At 36.0% G+C, this 25,787-nt stretch overlaps 1 protein-coding gene across 1 annotated transcript in view; it reads left to right on the top strand.

Moving 5' to 3' along the window:
* Coa8 (Cytochrome c oxidase assembly factor 8) overlaps positions 1-12,991 on the top strand; it is a 30,342-nt gene extending 17,351 nt beyond the window's left edge. Inside the window, exon 4 of the mRNA XM_035377186.2 lies at positions 12,837-12,991. Coding sequence (XP_035233077.2) covers positions 12,837-12,924 — 88 coding nt within the window. The 3' untranslated portion in view covers positions 12,925-12,991. The remainder of the gene's footprint in view (positions 1-12,836) is intronic.
* Positions 12,992-25,787: the final 12,796 nt, after the last annotated feature.

Below are 25,787 nucleotides of genomic sequence, written 5' to 3'. Positions count from 1 at the left end.
ATTTAACGAGCACAGAAGAACTAATAACTTTGAAATTACACCCTTATGCATATCATTAAAGGCATTTATTAATAACTTATCTTAGACTTAATTGCGAACTGATAATTCTCCTAAAATTTAACTGTGATAAGTTTAAAAACATTTGAATAATGGGACAAAAATGTTAGTTTACTTACAAAGCGATGTTTCTATTAGCATATTTTAAACAGTGAGAAACGCATAGAATTACATGCAAATAATATTTTGATTCGGCTGATAAAAACGAGCGGGGCAGGAAAACTTGAAGATTTCGATTGTTTTCTTATTCCCGTAGTTCTTACGTAACGGCAAAAGCGGAACTGAAGTTTTTTATTCCAGAATAATAAATTTGCAAACCGAAAATTAGTTAACCAATAGAAACAAAGCGCACCATTTTAAGTTAGGCATTCTTAATTTAGTATCAATATTGCAATCACTTTACTCCTCTGTTCCTTGACATTCTGCCGCTGACGTCATATCTGTCGCTTCTATCCGTCATCGTCAGTTACATTTTTGTGACTAGTATGTGAAATCTCTGTAATTATTAATAGCTGGTAGTTTTGGTTTTCCAAAATTTACCTTTACTGTTTGGATAAAAGACTTCAGCAGTTTTGCTATTACGTAAGTATGTGTCATTAGCTTAAGAATGGGATTGCTTTTGAATTGACGCACTTGAGAAAACTGTTTTTAGGATAGAAAGGGGAAGTAACTAAATCAAATGGTTCATTACTGTTAGCTAAAAGACTTTCAGTTTCACTTTTGCCGTTATGTGAGTAATACGTCATTAGCGTAAGTGATGCCGTATTAGTACGTCATTAGCCTAAGTAGTAATACGTCGTAGCGTCATTAGCGTTAGACCGAGGATAGGAATTCCCCGCTGCATGCCGGAGTATTAACCAAAGTATCGTCATTAGCGTATATGCGTCTTTAGACGTAAGTAATACGTCATTAGCGTAAGTATCATGTAACTGAAATCATATTTTGAAATGACGCAGAAAAATTTGTTATTAGCATATTACTATTTTGGGGATATTAAGTGGAAATAACCGGAGCAAGGTTTACCATTTACTATTTTGGGGATAGAAAGGGGAAGTAACTAAATCAAATTTTCGTTACTATTGGCTAAAAGACTTTCAGTTTCACATTTGCAGTTATCTGTTAGCACATGCATCATTAGCTTAAGAATCGTGTGACAGGGATCAGTTTTGAAATGACGTATATGAGAAGGGTTTATTATTAGCATATTACTGTTTTAGGACAGAAATGGGGAAAAAAAAAAAACCAAATCAAATTTATCATTATTATCAGATCAAAATCTCCAATTTCAGGTTGTGGTTATGCAAGTACTACGTGCATCATTAACGTAAGAACGACACTGATTAATTTTGAAATGACGCACTTAAGAAAAATTTATTTTAAGCATATTATTGAAAGGGTGTATAACCAAATTAAATAGGATATTTAAAGGGATTAATATAAATTAAATTTACAATTTTATCTTGCACATCGACAGGAAAGAACCTACGCTTTTCTGAAATAAGCTATGAATGCGATCTTTAAATCTATTAATACTGGCAGAGTTTATTTTGAAATATGCTAACCATGCATACTGACAGTTCGTTAGCCTTTTTAAGTTTTTAATGCCGAATATCACGACTCTTTAATGCCTTCTCCATGAATGTTAAAGAAAAATTCCCCAAACCTAAATCTAGTATCTTCAAATCATCTGTGATCATAAGAAGGGAGAAAAAAGTCATTTGTAAGTTCTCTAAAAATATTAAATACCAGTTCTTCAAAGTGTTTACAGTAATTGAAAATGTTCTTTCAGTTTTTGTTTTGGTGATTTATGTTTAACATACACCTCTAAAACAGAAAACTTAGAATTACTGCATTCCAGTTAATATGAATTAAATTATGTATATTTTAAATAATTTAAAAAAAGCTGATAGGCGTGCATTTATGCTTTTGTTTATATTTTTATAAATTTGGGCTTTGTTACTTTTTATTTGGTTTGTTTTGTTACTACAACATATATAAAAATTGTTTAAAAAATAGCTTAATAATTCAGATTTTTTCATTTATTAATTTTTTGAGGCGGTATTGTCGCAATTTGTTGATTTTTATAGGCGGGAAAAAATACTTAAAATTTGGGGTTCGGGATTTATTCACAGCTGCCCCGTTTAATGTGATTGTGGTAAATATTATCACTTGTATATTGTTATGGAATTTCCGAAGTCCTATCCATTTATGCCCAAACCATGGAAAATGCTCTGTTTATTGTGATCAACAAGTCGGTTAATGTTATCAAAATATGTGTTTTAAAAAGAAATAAAGTCTCCTAATAAAAGATAAAAATCTCCAAATAAGGTCGAAATAGAGTGTAGAAATTGCCAAATGAAACCAACATGTCGCCAGGTAAGGAATTAAGTCGACAAGTAGCTTAATTTTGATTTAAGTCAACAATGTACTAGGAACATATCAATTCAGCGCCATTTTGGACTTTGGTGTCAATTACGTTCTCAGGTATCCTTCTTTTACATCTTACTTAACCTTTTTTTTTTTTTTTTTTTTTTTTTTTTTTTTTTTTGCATAACCATGTTCAGGTAAACTCCACGTTATGCGTTCTCAAGCCACGTTATGTGTTCACTACTTCGCGTTATGTGTCTACGTTACTCCACGTTATGTGTCCATTACTTTACAGAGCCGGACACGTCGTGCCATATGCACAGTGTTACCAGCACGCAGAGGTATTTGGAGTTGGAGGAATGCATTTTCTAAGTTTAGGAAGATCGACTGGATCAACCAATTACAGAAATAGGATTTCTAGATAATCGGGTCCTCCTCCCCCCCCTCCGCCAAAATGCCCCTTCTCTTGATTTGAACTTTACTTTTCTATTAATGTTCTGGTCTAACAAACCATAATTCTTTTTATTCTATTTAGTTATTTTTATCATGGAATCTAGTAAAAAGCGCAATGATCTTTGTCGACTTGCTAAACGGCTACAATCAACTCCCAAAAATGAATCAATGAGTCAATGGAATGCTGCTTTTGTTTAAAAGTAATATTTCTCAACCCTTTTTATGCAAGATTTTGAAGAGTCGTGAAGACTTTATTTGCAAATCAAAACAAAATTGAAAGGAAAACATGAAATGGATGTCTAGCGAGAGAGATCACAGTGTTGAGGAAGCACTGACGATTGGGCTTGGAAATGTTAATAATATTTGCATACCAGTTTCGTGATTTTCTCTTTTTGGTCATCCTTGAGCCATTTGCATTTTTTATTAGTTCTTCATTTGTAGTGGTCCTCTCTTTTATCTAATAATTAAATGTAGAAGAACCTAGTGAACTACTAAGTGAATAATCGCTTAAGTCCAGAAACAGAAAGGTAACACTCAAGAAGGGTTAATTACCCTTTATTGCTGAAAATAAAGATATACAGTCGACCCCTTTCTCAGGGCCTACAGCAAAGCCTCCACTTGGGCTTGAACACCAAAGTGTTAGAAATAAGAACTTCACTAATGATTAACTAAAGAGATGTAGCCGAAGCTATCAAAGTTCTAACTAGTTGGCCCCTAAATATCGAATTAGCTAGCGAAGCTATCAAGGGCTTGAAATACGGCCGAGCGTAGTAGCAGCTTAGAGAGACATGGCCAAAGGGAAACGCGCGCTAGTCAGAAACTCTGAGACTCTCTCTCGAAGTCAGTGGAACATCGATTTAAATACTACTCCTACTCATTTGGATTAACCATGATTCTAAAAACACATTCTCGTAGGAAACTGTAAGCTAAAATTAGGATAGAAAGGAAAAGAGAACTTAAAAAAAAAAAAGTAACTGTTATAAACTTAGATGAAACCTTACACATTAACTGCACAATGCTGTTTGAGGAATTCCCAGTTTAAATATATTTTTTCTCTAGCTACGTTTATCAAGGAGGATTAAAATCTTTTTACAGTTTATCCTTTTCTTTCAGGCTTTACTCTTTTCGCTTTGCATTTCGACATTTGTTGCACGTTAAGCACGCAACAAATTTTAAAAATGCTTCTTCCAGGAATTTACTCAAATTTCAACATTTACGTTTTTATACAGCAGCGAGGTCACTTCATGATTACGAGCATGAATGCAAGCAAAGACTCTTAATGTATGGCATTGGTTAGAAATATTTCGTGAACTCTTTTAATAACTTTTCGTGAACATTAGCTATCCTACAGGGAAGATTTTTAGTGTGGAAACCTTAAAAGATTTCACCTCCTAGTAGAGCGGTGCTTCGTTACACCCGGGGTACCTGGGCCGAAGGCTCTACCCCCTGTAGAACAATTTTAGACGTTTCGATTCGCGTTAAACAGTAGCCAAAAAATTTTCCTCGAACGTTGAAAAGAAGAAATAAAATCGATTAAAGCGGTTGGTAATTAAAGATGAGTAGTTAAGCTAAAAATTTAAAATTAAGGATAACAGATATTTAAAGATTCAAAAACTTAGTAACTGAAGGCCAGAGGGTCGTCGAACAAGTGAGCAAGAAACATGTAGATAGCTGCGGTATTCATAAAGTCCATAAGAAGTTTACTCACTGCTGGTCATCAGCATAACTTGCTACACGGTCTGAAGTATTCCTCTCAATTTTTCCGCTAAGTTGGTACTCCGAAGGAAACCCAGAATTTCTGAGAAAACTTTTAGCAGCTCTTGGATACTCGGGCCTAACAACCGGGATAGAACACCTTCCAGAATGTTTTTCGGGGCCGGGAGCTTGCTTCTCACTTTCTCGCTCGCTATAGCTGACACTACCTGGGGTTCCGGTCTGCTGAAGAACGGACTTAGATAACTCCGGGAAATTTTCTCGTGAGGCATGTGGGGGTGGTTTCTGCTTATTTCTGGATTAATTTCCTTTTTCGAACTTCCTCTTGTACTCCGCACAACCACGAAAACTACTAACATGGTCCTCTTGACAGAAAATGCAGCGGCGCTTATCTTCCGGCTTTTTCGAGCAAGTATTGCTCCTGTGAAGTCCTCCGCATTTGACGCATCTTTCAGGATTATTGCAGAGGTGTTGCGTGTGTCCGAAGGCCTGGCAACGAAAATATTGCGCAGGCCTTTTCTTCGGGTTATATTTCTCTACTCGAACTTCGAAGTTGAAAATATTATTCAATGGGAAAATCTGATTTCCTTCCTTATTCCGTCTGAGCTCCACGAAATATATCGGCAGCTTGATTTTCACACCCTTTTTACTGTTTTTCAAACTGTTTGACCTTAATAGCAGGAAATTTTCTTACGGCATGTATAATAGTCATGCAAGTCAGAGTATGGCAATATCGTGAGGCATGCAAGTCTGAATGGGTAGCGATAACCAAAGTACCTAATTATGTCATTCTAGATAAGGGCGGACGTGGTGCTGATACCAGTTAACCGTAACGGTAGAGGGATGGTGCCCACGTCCTCCGTCACTCACTCACTCACTCTACCCAAATCAGCGAGTACGGAGTCCTTCTTAACAGAGGCAGGGAGCCCCTTCAAAATGACCCTGATGTTACGTTCATGGTGACGCTGGTAAGTATGAAAGCCGTGTCCCGTTCCTTAAGTATTTTCTTCATGCTTTGATAGTGTGCATGAGTTTTCACGCACGTAGACATGAATGGTTCTGAACTTAACGCTGGATTCATAGCCTTCTGGGCAACTCTTAGCAAACAGTTCATCAATTTTCAGCCAATCAGGCGTATCACTCGGGAACACAAACACAAAAGGCGGGGGCGTTTCCATTGCTGACGCTCCTCCTTCCTGGCTCGTGCTTTCCAGCGCTTCAAACTTTTTGGTCTGGATAACCTCCATCGATACTTCAGGTGCTTGATGTTTCACCGGATTCCTTGGTCGTTTCCATTCTTGTTCACCCATCTCCTCATCGCAACTGGTTTCATCAATCGGCTGGGCTGGCTGTTGTTCTCGTGCCTGCTTCTGCTGCTGTGCTTGAGCCTGCTGCTCTTCATATCGCTTGGGGTCACTTTTAAAAATTTTACCGACATGTTCTGCACCATGTGTCTTAATCAGGGCTTGAAGTTGACCATCCGAAAAAATTTGGATATTTGAACTGCTCTGGGCCTCCTTTCCTTTGGCTTTTCCCTTTCCTCTCATCATACTGCTTTCGGCGACGAAATCTTTCGTCCTGAACTTTACAGGCATCGATCTTGTGGACTGGAACGATTTTTCGGACTCCCGCTCACTTAACTCAGCATCCGTCCCATCATTCGGTGTCCTAAAGAAAAACAATTGGAATCGTACCCGCAGGTTCCTCCTTATTTAAAGAAATAAACTCGTAAAAGTCACGATAAATCGGAGCTCGCAAAAGGTACAACCGTCTCCTATCACCGTCACCCTCTAGGATACAGATTGCCTTTTATCAGCTGGTATTTAAGAAGGCATCCACTCATTTACAATGTCTCTAGAGTAAGGGTTCTTATTGGAGGAATTTCATAGTTTCAGAGTTTAAAGGAGCCTCTCTAGATTTGTTTGCCAGTAACTTTAAACGAGAGCTATCTTGATCAGGTTTTAGGAAAGCCACTGCACCAGATGTTGAAGCATAAGCATTATCTACGACAGTCGTTTTATTGTTTGTGAAATGCAAAACGTATCTTTCTATTTTAAGGTTTTTTTCGAGTCTTTTGAAACAAAACGCTTCCATTCATTGGCAAATGGTTTAGGTAATTCATCGTCACAGTTTAATTTTGGAGACTAAAGTGAAGGAATATTTTTTGCGATACATATGACTGGCCCGATAAAACCAATAAGATCATAGAACCGTTAATGAAAGAATGAACATCAGTGAATGATGAATGAAAGAACATCTCTATTCATAAAGAATGACTTGTATTGTAAAGCAACTTTAAAAGTAAAGGTGTCTGATTCCGATTGCCAACTTTTGCCAAGAGTTTTTGTCAGTTCCCTGCAGTAACGGTGAAACTCTCCTTTAGATACTGAGATATCTTTGACAGTCTTAGAATTTCATTAAGTTATTTCACAGCTTCCAAACATCTTGTTGCTTAGACTCAATATTAGGGGCTCCTATCACTATGTCGTCGATACAGACGTTAGGAAGACTTACTTCAGAAACTAGTGGGTATTTCTGCTGTTCGTTGTTGCTTTAATGTTCTGGTGACTAGAAATGGACACGTGACAGTGTTCAGTCTAAAGACACTTAAATGTGTCGTGTTCGCGCTCTTACTATAAGCTATGTAGCAGATCTCTTTGCGATGTATCACTTGAAATCTGTCTAAACATTTCTTTAATATGTGCAATTAGTGTCATTTCATGTTTTCGAAATCGAGCAATTAACTCAAAATATCTTCTTTAAGCTCTCCTGATAGTAAAATATCGTTCAGACTTATGACTTATCGTTCAAAGTAGCTCAAAGTAGTAGGGGTAAGCACGTTAAAACACTATGCGCATTTTCATTTAGGATTTATCAAATTTTTAAATGTCATGGTAAGGAAGATAAAAAGCAAAGGGTGGTGGATTTTCTTCTTCAACTCTTCCCATGTGAGTTAAGCTTTCATATTAATTGATAAAAAATCCGTATAAAATGGTGTTTCGTTAGCCCAGAAGGGCTTCTAGTCTCGAAACAGCATTTTGCGTCGATTCACTATAAATGGCGTATCACTTTTTAAATTACTGCCACCAAATATTATCGCCCTGTATTATATTTAAAGAAATTAAATAATGAAGAATCTGCATGAATGTATGTATGTTTCTTCCATTGTGAAAAAACTACTGTACCTAAAGTCATCCAGTTTTGAATAATGTAATCCTCCACCGAACATGGGCACCTGGAAGCGCGAATTTTGAATTACGATTTTGTTTTATTGCCTATTTCATACTTTATAAAACTTTAAAGAATTTTGATTAACAAACTCAACGATTTCAGAGCGAGCAATGGCAACAGTGTACGGGGGGAAAGAAAAAGTAACTTTAAAGAATAAAAACTTTAATTTTGTAAAACTTTAAAGAATTTCTGATTAACAAACTCAACGATTTTAAAGCGAGCAACGACAACGCTGCACGGGGAAAAAATATTTTTATCTCTAGCGCGCGAGACTGTATATCGGAAATTCTAAAGCTATGCTGTTTTTAAATATTTGTAGCCTTAAGGAGCATTAGTCCAAATACTCTCGAAACGTGTGTGTAATTGGGGGGGGAGCGCGGAACGCCCCTTTGGGCGTAATATAAAATCTGAAATCTTTCGGACTTTATATTCAGATTTTTTTTCATAAATCTTTAGTTCTTTATTTAACTATCTAACCTTTTGATTAAGGCGTTTGTTATTCTATTAGGCGACTTCTCAAATCACCTAGCTGATGAAGTACTTGTTCTGGAATAGGATATGTACTATAACGCGTCCACTCTCGTGCGTCCTATGTGTTTTCTGATATCGCAGTTCACAAAATACCTCTTCTGAGCTCCGGAGAGGGTCGTTCACTACTTCTTGGATTAGCCCAAATTTATTAACACGTGCGTCTAAGCTTTCAGACTAATTAAGAGATTATTCCACAATATTGTTTTGCACTTTTTATTTCAAGAAAACCACTAACAATAAATCCGAAAATTGAATCTTGGAACCCGAAAGTTCTAGACATTCTTTTCCATTTCGCTCTTGCACTAAATCGAAAAAGAGCTCAGCATCCAGTATTATGTTGTTTTTTCCCGACTTGTGAAAATCTGGTTTCGTTAAATATATACGCCCAATCATTTTAATATTTTCTGTATTTATTGTGGTAGCTGGGAAAAGTATGTGATTTTAGGTACAATCAAAAATTCTGCTTACGTTGAAAAGGAAGAATTTCCATTGGTAATAAAGTTTTAAATTCCCTAGTTTTAAATTTAATATTTGTCACATCTTCGCCCAAGCCCCATTAACGGGCATCTTTAATGGTTTCATTTTATACTACAAATTATTTGTAAAGTCCGAAGTTATAACGCTTGTTTGACTGCACGAGACTAACAAACAACCGGTTTCACTATAATAGGCATTTTGAGAAGTCCGCACCCAAACTATGCCAGTTGTCAAAAGAGCATTTTTATTTTTGTTTTCTCTTCGAATCGAAAAATTACGTAATATCTAACTTCCTTTAAATCTGCCGGAATTCCATTCACAGGAAGTACTGCTGCCTACTGATGACATCTCGTAGGTGAACATTCCGAAACCTGATAATGTGGTTCATTCTGATGACAATTGTCCTGAGTGCAGTGCAGTAGCGAATTATGTTTTCCATTATAAAATATAGTAGTATATATTAGTATTTTTTTGTATTATATCCGTATTTTTTTTTTTTTTTTTTCGTGTGGCCCTTTTAACGAGGAAAAAAAAAACATTTTTTTTAAACATTTATTTTAAGTAATATTAATTTTGAAGAAAACTTCTTCCTTTCCTCATAAATTTTCAAAACTGTGAGTGGTTATGTCCTTGAAATCGTAGGTTGAAATCATTATAATGGTTCATTTTGTCTTTTTAAAGAAAAGTCCCATTCTTTATCATTCAGTTCGAAATCATGTTCTTCGATTATATAAAGAAATATTTTTATCTCATCAGAATACTTTACAAGTCCATTAAGAACTTTGTTTCTACTCAACCATCGTATTTCCAAATGTAACAGCAAATCTCCATAATGCGATTCAATTTCCGTTAAAAAGGCTTTGAAACGCCTGTGTACTAATGCTGATCGTGTAGTTATCATGCATTGTCCTTTTCCATTACATCTTTTAAGTTGTAGCGTAGATGCCTATAATTTTTATATATATATATAACACAATGAAACGGTAAAAGTGAACGGCCATGTTCGTTTTCCATTTGTTTGACAAATTCTACAATGCCGATATGACGTGTTACAGGGTGCAACTGAGCAGTAGCTGAAAGCATTGCTAACATATATTGCTACTCTCCGTGAGGAATTTTAGTGATGTACACTGTTGCACGAACGTGGAACTCCCCGATATGCATTTTATGTATGAGGCTAGGGATGGAAACGGAACACTGCTTAAAAGAGGTACTCAGAATCATTCTCTGTACCTCGTTTCAGCACCGCCTTCGTTTTAGCTGCAGCCCGATAGATAAAGTGCATATCGGAAACTTTCGTGTGCTTTTAGGGATAAATGCGGCTCAAAATATGAAGGAGAATGATGATTTTTTCCAGCAAAACTTTTTCACTTTACTTCAAAGTACAGTTTCGTCATATGCATTCCGTTACAAAATCTTTTTGTTTCGGTCCCCTCTATTTGCCTTTAATCTCCCTGTATAAGGATTGCTATTTATATTTCTGGCCTAATAATGAGAAAAAAAAAATGTTTATGGTTGAAATTGGTTTTATTTTTTTCAAAATATTTTCGATGAAAATCAATACACTTTTGCATGCGTTTGAACCATTTTTCGAAGCACTTTTTCTTTTTCGATTGAGGTAACTCCAAAATATGCGTTTTGAATGCATCAACCGCTTCTTCAGGTGTCGCAAATCGCTGACCACAAGCCTCTGCTCTCAAGCTGACCTCTCAAGTTCAGATTACAGATGTTCAATGTGTCCTCCATCACCGACACGATCAATATCACATCGATACTCAAATTTCTCCCATACTCGGGCAAGCATGTCCTGATGTTATGACAGTACGGATCCGGTTTTTCACCTCTTGCAGGTTCTGTGCGAGTGGTGGTACATAAACGTTGCCTTTAATGAAACTCCACAGGAAGAAGTCACAGGGTGTCAAATCCAATAACCATGGAGGCCGATGACCAATCCAGCGGTTCGGTAGAGTTTCATTCAGATAATCACGCACTTGGCAAAACCAGTGACGGGGTGTCTCGTCTTATTGAAAAATGAAGTTGTCTTCGTGCAGCCTCGGAAGCAACCAGTTTTGTAACATAGCGAGATACTGCTGACCGTTAACTGTGTATCTATCAAAGAAGAATGGGCCGTGAATTGATGATCGGGATATCGCACAAAACACATTGATTTTGTGCGAATCTCGTACATGTTCAATGGCTGCATGTGGTTTGTGTAGGCCCCAACTTCGAACATTGTGTTTATTTATATGACCACTAACATGAAAAGTCTCTTCATCACTAAACACGATGCGTTGTGCGAAAGTGTTATCATTGTCAATAGCATCAATAATCTCGTTACAAAATGCCACATGTTTGCGTTTGTTATCAGGACGCCAGAGCCTGTAACAAATGTAACTTGTACGGGTTCATAACCAACCAACGTCTCAAAACACACCAAATTGTTATTGTAGGCAGTTGTAACTCCCGATTGGCACGACGAATTGATTTTGAAGGACTACGTTGAAAAGCAGTGTGAATTCGTGCAACATTTTCGTCGGGAACACGAGGGCAGCCAGGACTCTTTCCTTTACATACACATACTGTATTTACAAACTCTCAGTACCATCTACGAATGTTCCACCCATTCGGAGGATCACTTTGGTACCTCAACTTGAAACGTCTTTGCACTGTAATCACGGAATCGTCTCAAAACACACCAAATTGTTATTGTAGGCAGTTGTAACTCCCGATTGGCACGACGAGTTGATTTTGAAGGACTACGTTGGAAAGCAGTTTGAATTTGTGCAACATTTTCATCGGAAACACGAGGGCAGCCAGGACTCTTTCCTTTACATACACATACTGTATTTACAAACTCTCAATACCATCTGCGAATGTTCCACCCATTTGGAGGACCACTTTGGTACATCAACTTGAAACGTCTTTGCACTGCAATCACGGAATCGCACTTCGCAAATTCGAAAACACAAAATGATTTCTGCTGCTAAGTAGCCATTTTAAACATGTGACGGTTACCACACAAAACAGAAGACAACTGACTTCTGCTGGCTGTTAATATAAACGAGACTATAAATTCGTTTCGCCAATAGCCGAGCCGAGGTGCAGTGATCGATAATTTGGAGAAAATAACACTTTGTAATGCGTATCTTCTTTTTGAAACACTCTGTATATTTATGTATTATAGACTGATAGATAATGTTAAAAAATGTATAAAGTGATCAGAAGCAAATATTAAATTAAACAAATTGCTAAACACTACAATAGATTTTGTAGAAATAATGAATTCAATAAAGGAAATAATTTTTTTTATAATCTTTTCAAAGCCACGAAAACTTAATACTTCAAAGTAAAAAGTCGAAAAAAAAGATATGTTAAAAAAAAGGGGGGAACTCAAAAAAGCAATAAAAGGAGCTTTTACATATCTCGTATCTTCCAACAGTTGGGGCTATAAGTATCAATCATAATGCAAAATAAATTTATTTGAAATAATTATGTAATATTTGCCAATAGGTGTTACACCTGTGTACATTAACAGCTCATTGAAAGTGATGTCCCTGTTTTTGTAAAAAAAATTGTAACTCATTCATAGTGGAAATAAGTTTTATAATCATGAGAATACATAGTCATCTTTAGTATACCTCCTTTAGGACGAGATTAAAGCCGTCAATAAATTTGCTCGTAAATAGTCTTAAAATTAGAGAATTTTTTGTAATTACAAGGAAACCGTATTGTGAAAAAAGAATTTCCGTTACCCATCCGTAAATTTTGGATGGTATTTCTAAGGTAAGAAAGTAATTACATTGCTGTAGATAAATTCAGTGTAAGGAATGAGTCTGGTAGCAAGTAGGAGATGATTAGGATTTTAATGTGGATACCAGCTGATGACGCAAGCAGATCATCTTTGAAAATTCTGATAGTGCTAAATATTTGTTAATATTACTTATAGTTTTTACCTTTTATCATTTATAATAGTGTTATAGTGTCATATTTTTCTGTTTCTTTTCCAGGGCTTGGTACAAGAAAAATGTGTACTTACTGATATTAGCTGTAAAAGCTAACTGGTCTAAACTGAAAAAAGTATTAAAGAAAGCATGATATTTTGTTAAAGCCATCAAATATTTATTGTTATATTATTTGTTGTAAATAAATACATTTTAAAATATATTCTTCATTATTTTCTACACACACACACACACACAAAAAAAAAAAAAAAAAAAAAACTTTTTGTGTGTTTTGAAATTCTCATACTCTGAATTTTGAAAAAAATTGTAAAAATTATAAATTTAAAAAAAAAATTTCAGTAATTTAGTTCTTCACCAGGTGCTTTCTATGTCAGTCAAAGTTCATTGGGGGGGGGGGGGGAACCTTCTTACAGACACAAAATTAGATGATCCTTTTCTCCCTTTCCCTGGGGGAAAAATTAACCATGATTGAGGAATAAAAAAGAAATCCATTGTCTCTTTAAAAAAATTTCTTGATATTTTTTCTGATTTTGATCTCAAAAGTAAAAATCAAAATACACAATGCCACATTAGGACCTGTTCTGTATAAGTTATCTCAATTACTGTAGAATTTTTAAGCCACTTGTCAGTGACATTACATATGAAAGGGATAACAAATGGGCCTAAATCAGCATAAACTATCAAAAGAAGGCAAGGTTTTTTTTTTTTTTTTTTTTTTTTTTTTCCCACAGAATGGTAAGGTCAAACCATAATTTACCCCTGTTTCAGGTCACAAAGCCTCTTGATATAAATGTAATGTGCAGCCATGAATTATATTAGGCATGCAATATATAGGCATATGTCTTATCACTCTGGTTGGAAAGATTGGATGTCAGTATAAGGATTTAAAATGCTGAATTTTAAATTAGTGAAAACCATACCATAGGGCAGGGAAATTAATGTTCCTAACCTACCTGTTAGATAAATATAGTCGTTCAGGGACATCTCGACACTTGGGAGATCTCGACACTTTCAAGGAAGTCCCTTAGTAGAGTGGTCTGCAGCCTGGTGTCGCATATGGAAACCACTGTATTGGAATAACCTAAGAGTGTAGTGCATCATTGTGAATCGAAAGTGTTGTAAAGTCAGAGATTGATCAAGAAAATAAATATTAATAATCTGTCAGGTAAGTTCTTCATAGTTTGCAATGCACAAAGTATAAGATTGGCTTTGATAACGATAATAAATGTGGACGATGGCTCCGATTTTTGACGATTTCAAAATGACTGGCTAGTGAGATCAGGCATTCAGGAACATGGATGTCTACGCAAAAAGTTTTCGTAGCCAGTCAGAGGGGAAGGGGGGCTGCCATCTTTCATAGAAATCTGTAACTCGGGGAGATTTCGACAGTAGGTTACGGGGAGATCTCGAAGTCGAGTCAGGCAATTTTGCCAATGGCTTTCGAAAATGTGGAATACACCCGTACAATCTCGATATTTTGGAAGACAATGTGTTTGAATATGAACTCATGTCTATTACAAATGGCACCATTCCAGTTATGGCAGAGGAAGACGATAACTTCCAGAGGTCATCATCACCATCTACTGCATCAGCTTCTACATGATTTTCGGAATTATCCCCTGTACCAGTACTACAGAACCACTCTGTACATAATAAGAGAAAAAAACAAGAATCAGCCATTATAACATCCGCAGATTACAGGAGTCAACTGCGCAGTAAATCACCAACACAGGGACCTAGACGTCAAGGAGGAACTCAACCCAGTACCTCGAGGGATCTCGAAAGACAGTGAAAATTACTGTGGCGAGTGCGGTGGGTACTATTTTGATGATACTGCCGGACAGAAGTGGGTGAAATGTGTTGGAGAGTGTAGTACGTGGTTCCATGAGGCGTATGTACAAAATGGGAATCAACCTCAGTTTACATGCAACAAATGTACATTTAAGGGAGAAGTGGACATCTGGCTTTTATGTTTTTCATTGCATTCATATGACCTATGATGTTTTTCAGGTAAGCCAGATTTTCATAATGTGTTACTAATACAGGAATAATTATTTTCTGTAAAAATAAATGATAAATCCTTAAATGTCAGCCAGTTATTCATAATTTTCCCTTAAGGCTTATATGATTTTGGCAGATGCATTGAAAGTGGATTGTCTCAGAGAAATGTTTGGTTAAAAACAATATCATCAATGAACAAGGCTGCTCTTCATTATTTCTCTTATTTCCAGTTACTGTAAACAAAACCATGTATTCTGCAGTGTACATCCTGGATAGCTGTATACTTACACCATGGTCTTTTGAAAAAGGTCCACTCCTTTAAGCAGCAAGATGATTATATTATTTTCATCTAGTAAAATGAAAGAATATATTAAAAATTAGGATAGAATTTTGGAATAGTTTGTGATTTACAATAGCTTATAATAAGTAAAGCAGTAAATCATTTTTGGACATAAAAAAACGCTGACTCTCACATACACTCTGTGTATGTAAAACCTGTCAGCACAAACATTGCACGGTTTATTTCAGCTTCTTTTGTGAATATTGATATAAAAAAAATAAGCAAAAACATCTGGAAAAAATTCTGTACGATTGGTCGATTAAGAATAGCCTTTTATCCGAAAAGAAAAATACTTAGGTTGGTTCGAATAATGCTTTGAGTGAAGGAATTTGTTCTAGTTCTGCTATGTGATATTTTTTAAAGTGAAAAACATTAAAAACAAATGCAGAAACGGAATTATCAGTATCGGTATAACTGTATTCTATTAGGAGTTGCAGAGTGCTCAACACAAATTGAAAAATGTCGGAAAACAACTTGATATTATTCTTTTCCCTACTTCTTCTTTTTACGCTTTACAGCCGATTTTCGACCAAGGCTGTCTCATTCAGCTTTCGCCATCTTGACCCATCCAACGCCACAGTGTCCTCTACCTATAACCTTTAACCATTTTTCCTCATTATCTAGCCACCTCGTCCGTGGCATTCCTCTCCTTCTCTTTCCCTCTGGCTTTCGTTACGTCAGTCTCTTTACTTGGGTTATAATCTCCATATCTGTATATATGGCGTAGCCATCTTACTTGAGAGGCTTTAATAACTTGTATAATGTTTGGTTCTCTAAATTTTTGTTGTAGTTAGAAAAATAATATATCTTTTCTTCACAGTCCATTTTCCCTTACTGCTGCAAAAAAATTCTTCTCATAATCTTTCGTTCAAATGCCATTACTGTATCCTCATTAGCGTTATTTTTTGTCCAACACTCACTTCCATACAACATTCTAGATCTTACGCAACTATATTTTAGTTTTACTGCTTAGGTATTTTAGTATAAACTGGTTTCGTAATCCATAATATCATCTGCTAAGAATGCTGATTCGGGTCCTGATTTAAATAGTTATATTATTATTAGTTACAATTTTACCTGAATATTTAAATTCTTCAACCTCCTTAAAAATATAGTCATTTATTTTCTATGGTATCATGTTATGTCTTCTGTTTGTAACTCCCATTAATTTATTTTTTCTTTGATGGTCAAATTAATATTTTTTGCTGCTGGCTCTAGAACACAAAAAGCCTCAATTATTGCCGCCCCATGTTCTTCCCACGATGTCTATGTCATCATCAAGGGGCAATAGTTGCACAGATTTTATGAATATAGTGTTTTATGTTTGTATGACCTATCCTTTTTCAGTGTAAAAGCTATCTAACAATTAAGTTCCCAGTTTAAGTCTACATTTCCCAGTTTAAGTCTACATTTCCAGTTTAAGTCTACCTCCTAAGGGTCAGCTTTGTCAGAGTCACCAATTGTTGCTGGAGTTGGGACGTTCCCAACCCCAGCATCGCCTGAAACAGTTTCTCCCTGTTAATGCTATCGTAAGCAGCCTTAAATTCAATAATAAGGTAGTATATTCGCTATGTCATATTCTTTTGTTTTTTGAGTATTTGCCTAATACTGTGTAATCTACCCTTTTTGGAATCCACTATTATTCTCCTTTTCTCTGTAGTTCTTACCACTCCAACATATCTCCCATTTCCAACTTGGCCTCCCATTCTATCGGCCTTTGTTATTAAGAGCTTGGCCTTGATACCATCCGGTCTTGCCGAACTATTGTTATTAAAAGTATTCATTGCTCTCGCCACTTCTTTCGCGGATAGTGGTTCTAATTGTTTACCCTACAGTTTCGTATTTTTTTTTTCAGTTAGTTTGTTATTTGGATTCTTAATAAAAAAATTATTTAAGTACTTTTAAATTTCACTGACAATTTAATTTTCGAATTTATATCATGTTTGTATAATGCTAGTAATTTGTATGCAAATTCCTAAATGTTTATTACGTTTCTTGTATCCAGTCTATCATATACTTTACGATAATGTTTGTTTAAACTCCGTGATTTTTTTTTTCATGGTTTTTCGAGAAAGATTCGCCATTCTTCGTTGCATAGGTAGAAAAAAAAAAAAAGATCTCAGGTAATGATTTCTATAGAACGACTATTGTGTTCCCTAAACATCACATTGTTTAAATTAAAAAAAAGCAAAATAAAATGAAACAATTGAAATTTGAATTAATATCGGTGCTGCCAATATATTTTTTTTTCATTTTTTTTTTCTAGCAGTAACGCTTGATATACACTGGTGTGCAAACATTAAACAACAACATAAAAATTAGCATATCACCTGAACGAAGAGGCAGAGCGGACAGAAAGATCAATCAGGAGATTAAGTAAGGTGATGTACGGTAGCACATGCGCAGATATGCAGGTAGACGTAATGGGGGAGTGTCTGAGTAGTATAAAGCATGTTGTCGGTGTAAGATCAGTATTTCTGGCAAAGAGATTGCACGCCGTATAGCAGTTAAAATCACACCGAGTTGCTGCCTCAGAGAGAAATGGCGAATAATCAATCTGTTAGACGACATCTGGATGCTTTTACCCGAGGTCGAATCATTGGGAAGTTGGAGGAAGGCCGCAGTGGGACAAGTGTGGCTGCAGAGTTCGGAATTGTTCACAGCATCGTTTCATGACTTTGGAGACAATTTCAAACTACAGGAACAGCTATCCGGGGCTTTAGTAGTGGTCGTCCACGAGGAACCACACCCGCAGATGACCGGTATATTGCCTTACAGGCCAGAAGAAACAGGCGGCAGACAGCAGGAGAAATCGCTAGACACACGACACAGGCGACTGGACCACCGATATCGCGTTTTACCGTGGCCAGAAGACTGCGGTGGTGGTCTGTTTGCACGACGCCCTGTACTGTGTGTACCTCTAACGCCTGCCCATCGGAGAAGGCGTTCTCTGTGGTGCCGGGAACACCGGAATTGGAGAGACAATGAATGGGGACGAGTACTCTTTACAGATGAGAGCAGATTCAGTCTGAGTAGCGATTCTCATCGCATACTCATCTGGAGAGAGCGGGGAAGCCGCAATCATCCCACGAACATCATTGAAAGGGACAGGTATGGAGGTGGCGGTGTTCTCGTTTGGGAAGGCATCATGCTTGGTAGTCGTACAGACCTTCACATCTTCGACGCAGGTTCAGTCAACGGGACTCGTTATTGTAACGAGATTCTTCTTCCATATGTGCGTCTTTTTAGAGGCGCTATGGGTCCGCAGTTCCTTTTCATGGACGACAATGCACCATGTCATCGCACAGTAGCTGCCGAACAGCTCTTAGAGAGTGAGGATATTGAACGTATGGATTGGCCGGCACGATCTCCGGATCTCAATCCCATCGAGCATGTATGGGATTTTCTAGGCAGACGCTTGGCAGCTCGTACCTTACCACCAGTAACGATTCCGGAGCTTCGATTGCCGCTGCAAGACGAATGGGCAGCAATGCCTCAACAACTCATTGACACCCTCATTCTCAGCATGGGCAGACGCTGTGAAACCTGCCTAGCAGTCAGGGGAGATCATATCCCCTATTAAAGACCGGATGTTTCTTGCTGGACACCCATCACAGGGATGTTTCGGCCTTCAGTCGCATTGCGCTCCATGCTACTTTTTCAATAAAGCTTCTTTTTATCCCTCTGATTTCTCTTTTCGTAAGTGTTGCTTACATTACTCATGTCCTTACGTATTGGGGATCTTACGGTATTAAATGTGTGGATTTGGAAAGCTTTTGTACAAAGTTATATTGAAAAAACCGTCTCGTCCTTAATTTTTGCACACCAGTGTACATCATTCGTCTTGAACACTCAGCGCAAACGTACAAGAGGAAACAAATAACAAAAAGCATGCAAAATAAAAATAGAAACATCAAACAGTAAACCGTATCAAACAAACATATAGACAACAAAAGTCAATTAGTCTTATAACCGTTCTCTACCCTTTCAATGTCTATGGTAAATGTTTCCTGAGACCAGATGCGCATACTCTAAGATGCTCAGCGTCCATCACATGTTCACTGCGGCATAAGATAGAGTTCGGATAGACAGCAAGGCAGTCATTCCGAATCTGTGTAGGTAACCAGCAAGGCAGTCATAGCCGATTGTACTGCCAATACATATGTACAGAACACAATAGCATATCAAAAATGGTATAAATTATAATTGAGGAGATCTGAAGGAAAGGAATAACCTGATCCATATCCCATATTCGATATTTAATTGTTAAACAAATAAGATAGATGCTTTTGTGCACTGAAATCTAAAAGGCTTGAAATCGTTTTTCTTCATTTCCTTTTCATCTAACTGAGAGAATTTACGCCATTTCCAGAAAACGGATTTGGGCTTCTTTTACAGTTCAGGAAGAGCTCTTGTTGGAAGACTAGAGATTTGCGATTCATTCACGAATTGGCTCATTTCACTGAGCAACGGAACCCTTGATGCGTAAGAAAAGAAAATAAAAATCTGAAATGTTTCAGATTTTAAATTACGTCCAAAGGGGCATTTTTTTAACATTTTGTATGTTACCTTTATTTGCTAAATATCACGTTCTTCGCATTTAAACCATAAAATTCAAGAGCAATATCGCAAAATAGTTTTAAACTGAGCATATCTTTAAAATTTCCGATACAGAGTCTCACGTGCTGGAGATAAAAATGATTTTTCTATACAACGTTGCCATTGCTCGCTTTGAAATCCTTGACTTTATTAATCAAAAATTCGTTAAAAGTTTTACAAAATAGGAAATCGATCATAAAATAAATTTAAAATTTGAGCTTCCACATGAACATATTCGCAGTAGGATTACGTCATTCAAAATTCGATGTCTCTATATACCTTTGTTTTATCACAATACGAGAAATATACATACATTTATGCAGATTTTTCATTATTTAGTTTCTTCAAATATAATGCAGGACTCTAACATTTAGTGGCAACAGTTCAAAAAGTAAAACGGACATTTATAGTGATTCAACGCAAAATTGCAAAATGAAAACAATAGTCCTTCAGGGATAAAGCCCCTTTGGACTAAAAAAAAAAAAAAAAAAAAAAAAACTATTGTTGAAAGCTGGAAAAATCGATCCGTTTGTAGGTGGGACTATAAAGCTGAAATTAATTAAGAATTTGCACCTAATCAGGTCTCATTTCAGAGAAATACCGTTTGCGGATGGCAGTTCAAAAAGTAGAATTCGACGTCAAGCATCGAAAACTGATTAATCTTCGAGCTGTATTTCATCATGAGAGTGCTGTATTAAATATTTAACAGAGATTTTTTTATTATTTATTAGATTTATTAGAAGTACGTTGTAGTATTTTGGTTCAGCCCCCTCCCATCACAATAAGCGTCTGACCTTACTCTACGAGACTTTCATCTATTTGGGTCATTACAGAATTCCCGAAGTGGCCTGGAATTCATTCTGCAGAGGCCGTCAAGTTAACATCTTGATAATTTCTTAAATAAATCTATACTTCTCTGAAAGAAAAACTTTCCAGCTGCCAGAGTGACGATAGAAAGTCATCTCTCTGGCTTATGCTATTTAGTAAATTTTCTTATTCAGAATTATTCAAAATAGTTTGTTACTTATGTTATTTAATAAAATTTTCTACAGTTTCGGTGCTGCTTAATAAACATATACTCTCAAACTCCGCAGCATTTTTCGGGTGACTCATGCGTCCTCATGCGTGACTCATGCGTATGTGCAACATAAAAGCATACTTTTTATTGTCTTAAGTTCCCCATTTGCTCTTCTATCCGTCTTGGGGATTCCTGATATTCCTATTTATTCTTTTTGGAATTTGTTTTCGAATATGTGCTAACATTTTTTCTGTTGTCTATAGTTTTTGAATGACTTTTGGTTATGTTGTTTGATAATATGTAAGTGTTTCTTAAGATCATACGGGTTTAATTTTCCATTAACGAGATCTTTTCATACTTCATTTCCTGTTATAGTTATTCCTGTTATAGTTCACTTCCTGTTTCCATTTAATTATATTAACGAATTAAGTTGGAATCCTTAAGAACGGACGAAAATTTTCATCAATGTTTTTGGGAAAGAAAAGTAAATTTTTAAAAATTCTCCCTCAAAAAGCCTATGGTGAAGAAATATTAGTGGTAACTTCAAATGGGCTAAAAAAATTTCCTTTACAAATGGGAAGCAGAGACACATTAACCTTATTGCGCCTAAAATCGCCAGATGAAACAAGAATTCCCAACGAATATTTGTGGATCTTGGGAAATTATTCTTTTCTGTGCTACACTTTCATGTAGGACTCGGTTAAATCTAGGATTGTTAACATGAAAAGCAAAAGCGAATATATATTTGTTTAGACCACAAATTAGAAAATTAAATTTAAATAGAAGTTGAATCCAGCTACTAAAATCACACGCGAATCTTTCAAGAATGTTTGTAAAAATTTTCTCATGAAATACCGAACGAGGAATACTAAGAAATACGATGTCATGGAGTTAGTTATATAAGTTATATAAGTTATAAATGCCATTAAAACTCCAATTCTTATATGTTTATTCGCTTATGTTCGGCTGAGCGAGAGTTTTCAAACTAAGAGCAGAAAATGTCTTATATTTCTAGATTTTAAGTAATTTCGCTGGTGTATACACATCAAGTATTCTTTATATATGAGTTTCAATTTAACCTCCAGAATGATTCCTAAAGACTTTGATAAAGAGAGAACCCAGGACTCAACACCATGTGACAGATGTCATAGAAAGAGACCATTCATTAGAGAGAATGTTATTTCTAAGAATGGACAGATATATCAATGAACACTCACATTTTATCCTGAACTGGATACACAATGTTTAGAACGCAGGAGTACATGCATTGCAAGTCATAGTGTCCCATCAAACATCCTGAAACAGTTTTGACTTGCCATTCTGCAATATTCGTAATGTCAAATTTGGCTGCCAGAATATCGGTCATAATTTATACATATTTTTCCTCTATTTGCTAAATTTTTAAATATATATTAAGCCCACAAAAAATTTATTTATGGGCTTGGATTTTATGAGCTAATTTTGGATTTGAGTGAAGTTTAAAGGAAACTATGATTTGGTTTTTGCTTCTTTTATGAGAAGTAGTGTATTACAGTCTCCTGTAAGTTGCAGAAAACATCTTAGCCCAACCCTATATGCAAATTATTTCATCGGGATATAATGTCTGAAACGCCAACATTTTATTAACGAGCTGAAATGTTACGTATGAGAACCAATAGCATATAAGAAGTTTCTTACGCAGAAAATGTACCCAGCCACTGAAAGAAGCGATATGTTCATAAAAAGGTCTTAAGGTTAAACAGAATGTGAATTAATGTTAAACAGAAGTTAACAGAAAAAACAGAAGTCATGTAATTAATTTCCTAGATGATTTAATTTTGAGATTATGAGACCGAAATCTTTTTTTCTAGTTTTATGGAAATTCTTAGTAAGCATCTGAACTTTAATTAAGACACCTTAACCAGAAAATCCAGGTAATGCAATAGGATGTGAGTTTCCTATCTTAAATATTAATTTTCCATTACCATAATTAAAACTTATCTGCTAGCATCGCAACTATTCCTATCCCTGAGATTATGTTTATGGTATTATCGGAGCCGCAGCTGAGATTTTCAGATTTTATTGCGGCTTCTTAGACAGAAAAAGATCTCAAAAGAACAGATAAAAATCCCTTCATGAAGGGCTTATAGATTAACCATAATATATACCAAAACTGTGTGATAAATGAGTATATTTTTTTAATATTGTTGGTTTAGTGTGAAGTATGTTCTCTCTCTCTCTCTCTCTCTCTTTTTTTTTTTTTTTTTTTTAAGAAACAGATTATTTAGAAATAACAGAAATTATTAACCGAAAACAAAATTCGATCTTTGTCCTTAATATTCGTCTGTAAACTCATGTGGCACTTATTTATTTACCATTTATAAACTTTATTAATGGTTCATAACCTTTGGGACGCTGTTGAATAGTGGGCACTTAATTAAAGTGAGACTCTACGAACATTTAGTGTGTGTTCAATTTAGTGACATTCTGCAGTATTTTTTACTTCGTCAATAAAATATATCTTCTTTCATATTAATGAATAATTTCCCCATTTTGAAATTAATCAATGCACTCTATAACAAAACAAAACAAGGAAAAAAAATCGATGCACCAAAAAGGAATCATCCCATTGCTTTGAAATTTCGTATGGATAAATGTTTTGAGCAAATGTGCAAGTGGTTAAAATTTAGTGTCCAATGGATGAATAGTGCGATCTCCAGCGTATCGGAATTGCGCATTCAGCATATGTTTAAAAGGAGCTGTTCTTGAACTGCTGTTAAAAATTTCTGTAGCATTGCGATTTAGCATACCTTTCAACCACTGTAAAAATGCCTTGCCGCAGGATTCGAGATCATTACGAGCAACTGCCAGAGTTTGAATGAGGTCGTATCATTAGATTGAAAGAGGCAAGTTGGGCAAATCGGAGAATCTCTCCTCATATGAGTCGAAGCGATGCGGCGATCAGAAGATGCTAGCAAGAATGGGTGGACAGTGACAGATTTCAGCGTCATGATGGTAGCGGTCGACTTAGGGCCACAACACCTCGAGAGGGCAGAGTGATGGTCAGATCAGCTGCCAAAGCGCCTGGTTCACCGCTATCAACCATCAGACGTGCCAACCGCACACGAGTGTCCACTATGACCATTCACAGACGGCTGATAGAGAGAAATATACGCTCGTACCGACCGTTACGCCACTTGCCAGTCACGCCTGCACACTGTCGAGCCAGATTATAGTGGTGCTTGGCTCGATCAGGTTGGAATGATCCTGAACTAGGGACGTATCGTCTTCAGCGACTAATCCCGCTTCCAACTGTGTCGTGACGATGATCGAAAACGTGTCTGGAGACGCCCAGAGCAGCGTTCCGTTCCTGCTTTCACTATTGCACGCCACATAGGCGTTGAACCAAGAGTTATGGTCTGGGGTGCTATTTCCCTTGATAGCCTGACCCCTTTGCTCGCCATTAGAGGCACACTTACAGCACAGCGGTACGTCGACGATATTCTGAGCCTGTTTTGCTAGCGTTCCTTTTGCAATACACTGGACTTATTTTTTCAGAAAGATAATGCCAGACCACATACACACTTGTTGGTATGAACTGTCGTAAAACCAACATGAGTAACTGTGGACTGAGGAACGTTTATTCTAAAGCAGCGTTTCTTAAACTGTGGGTCGCGACCCCTAGGGGGTCGCCAAAAAATTTAGCAGTTTTGATATTTCTTTAACTTATTATAATAATTTTACAATTACCAAAAATTTTTACACAATGTATCTGAAAATAGATAAAAATAAGACAATACAGACAAAGAAAAAAGGAAAACATTTCGACGCATTCTTTTTATAATAGAAACGTTTATAATCTTACTTGCTTTGCACGTGGCGCTTGCATTTCGTCTGTTAATTATTTAAAATTTTCGTATTGTTCTATGTCTTAAAATTAGAAATTAAAGTTAATGACATAAAATTGCAATAGCATATTACAGTACAAGTGAAAAAATTGGCAGTTTTACACACGCGTGTGTCGGATTTGCGAAATGCTTATGAGGTTCCACAAAATTTTCGTAAATATTGTTGGGTTCTGGGTTCGCGACTGAAAAAAGTTTAAGAAACCCTACTCTAAAGTACTAATTGCCGCCTCCGAGTTTTATTTATCACCTTTTGCTTTTATATGCGCAAGCACATTCTTAACGATATGCAAATTCGTTAACAAGCAGAAGGCGGACATCAAAATGACAGTTTGACTGTAATTAAGAATTGATCTAGTACTGACTGTCGTCTTTCTAGCTAGAAATGCTTCCGGCCGTTCATTAATGAAGTTCGATCGACTTAATAACGGATATTAGGTGGTAAATGATGGATTTATTTTGATTATTAGTTTTTATAAGAAATGGCTAATTGATACTTTACAGTTGATCATATTTATATAAATATTTTGTATTTAAATTGCTGTAATTGCCTGTTTGATAGAAGTTATGTGTTGTACTATAGTACAACATATAACTGCTATCCTGCTTCCAAAAAAATACCTAATGTCTCTACACTCTAATTAAAAAAAAATCGTTTCCGTAATTAAAAAAAATTCCAATTTTACCTGTTTGTAATCTGTAAATAATCATACATGTAATTTATATACATATTTACATTATACATATTTTTTATAAAAAATATGTTATTTGGAATTTAGCAAATATTCTGGAAAATGTTAATCCACTGAAAAAAATCTGTTCATGACTAAATAATTTTTAAAAATGTCAGAAAAAATAGCAATTAAAATTAATAACAAAATAACAAGAATAAATTATCAATCATATCAATATTTTAGTGTACAGCATTTAGAAATAACTTAGTAAAATACATATGAAAATTAAATAATGTGCAAGTTTCAGATGTGCAATGTCAAAAAACTAAAACTGGTAAATTTGAGAAGAAATATCCTCAGAATGTTTGACAACCGAAGTCCTCTGGACAATGCAGTATGAATGTCCTCAGGGTGTGAAATTGGTGAAGTCCTCAGGACATCTCAGAATCAACATCCTCAGGACATCCTCTCATATCCCGG

This window comes from Stegodyphus dumicola, chromosome 5, assembly GCF_044657685.1.
Source record: "Stegodyphus dumicola isolate Sdum_Otavi_A_Nest chromosome 5, ASM4465768v1".
NCBI lineage: Eukaryota > Metazoa > Arthropoda > Arachnida > Araneae > Eresidae > Stegodyphus > Stegodyphus dumicola.
This window is presented reverse-complemented; position numbering and strand designations above follow the sequence as displayed.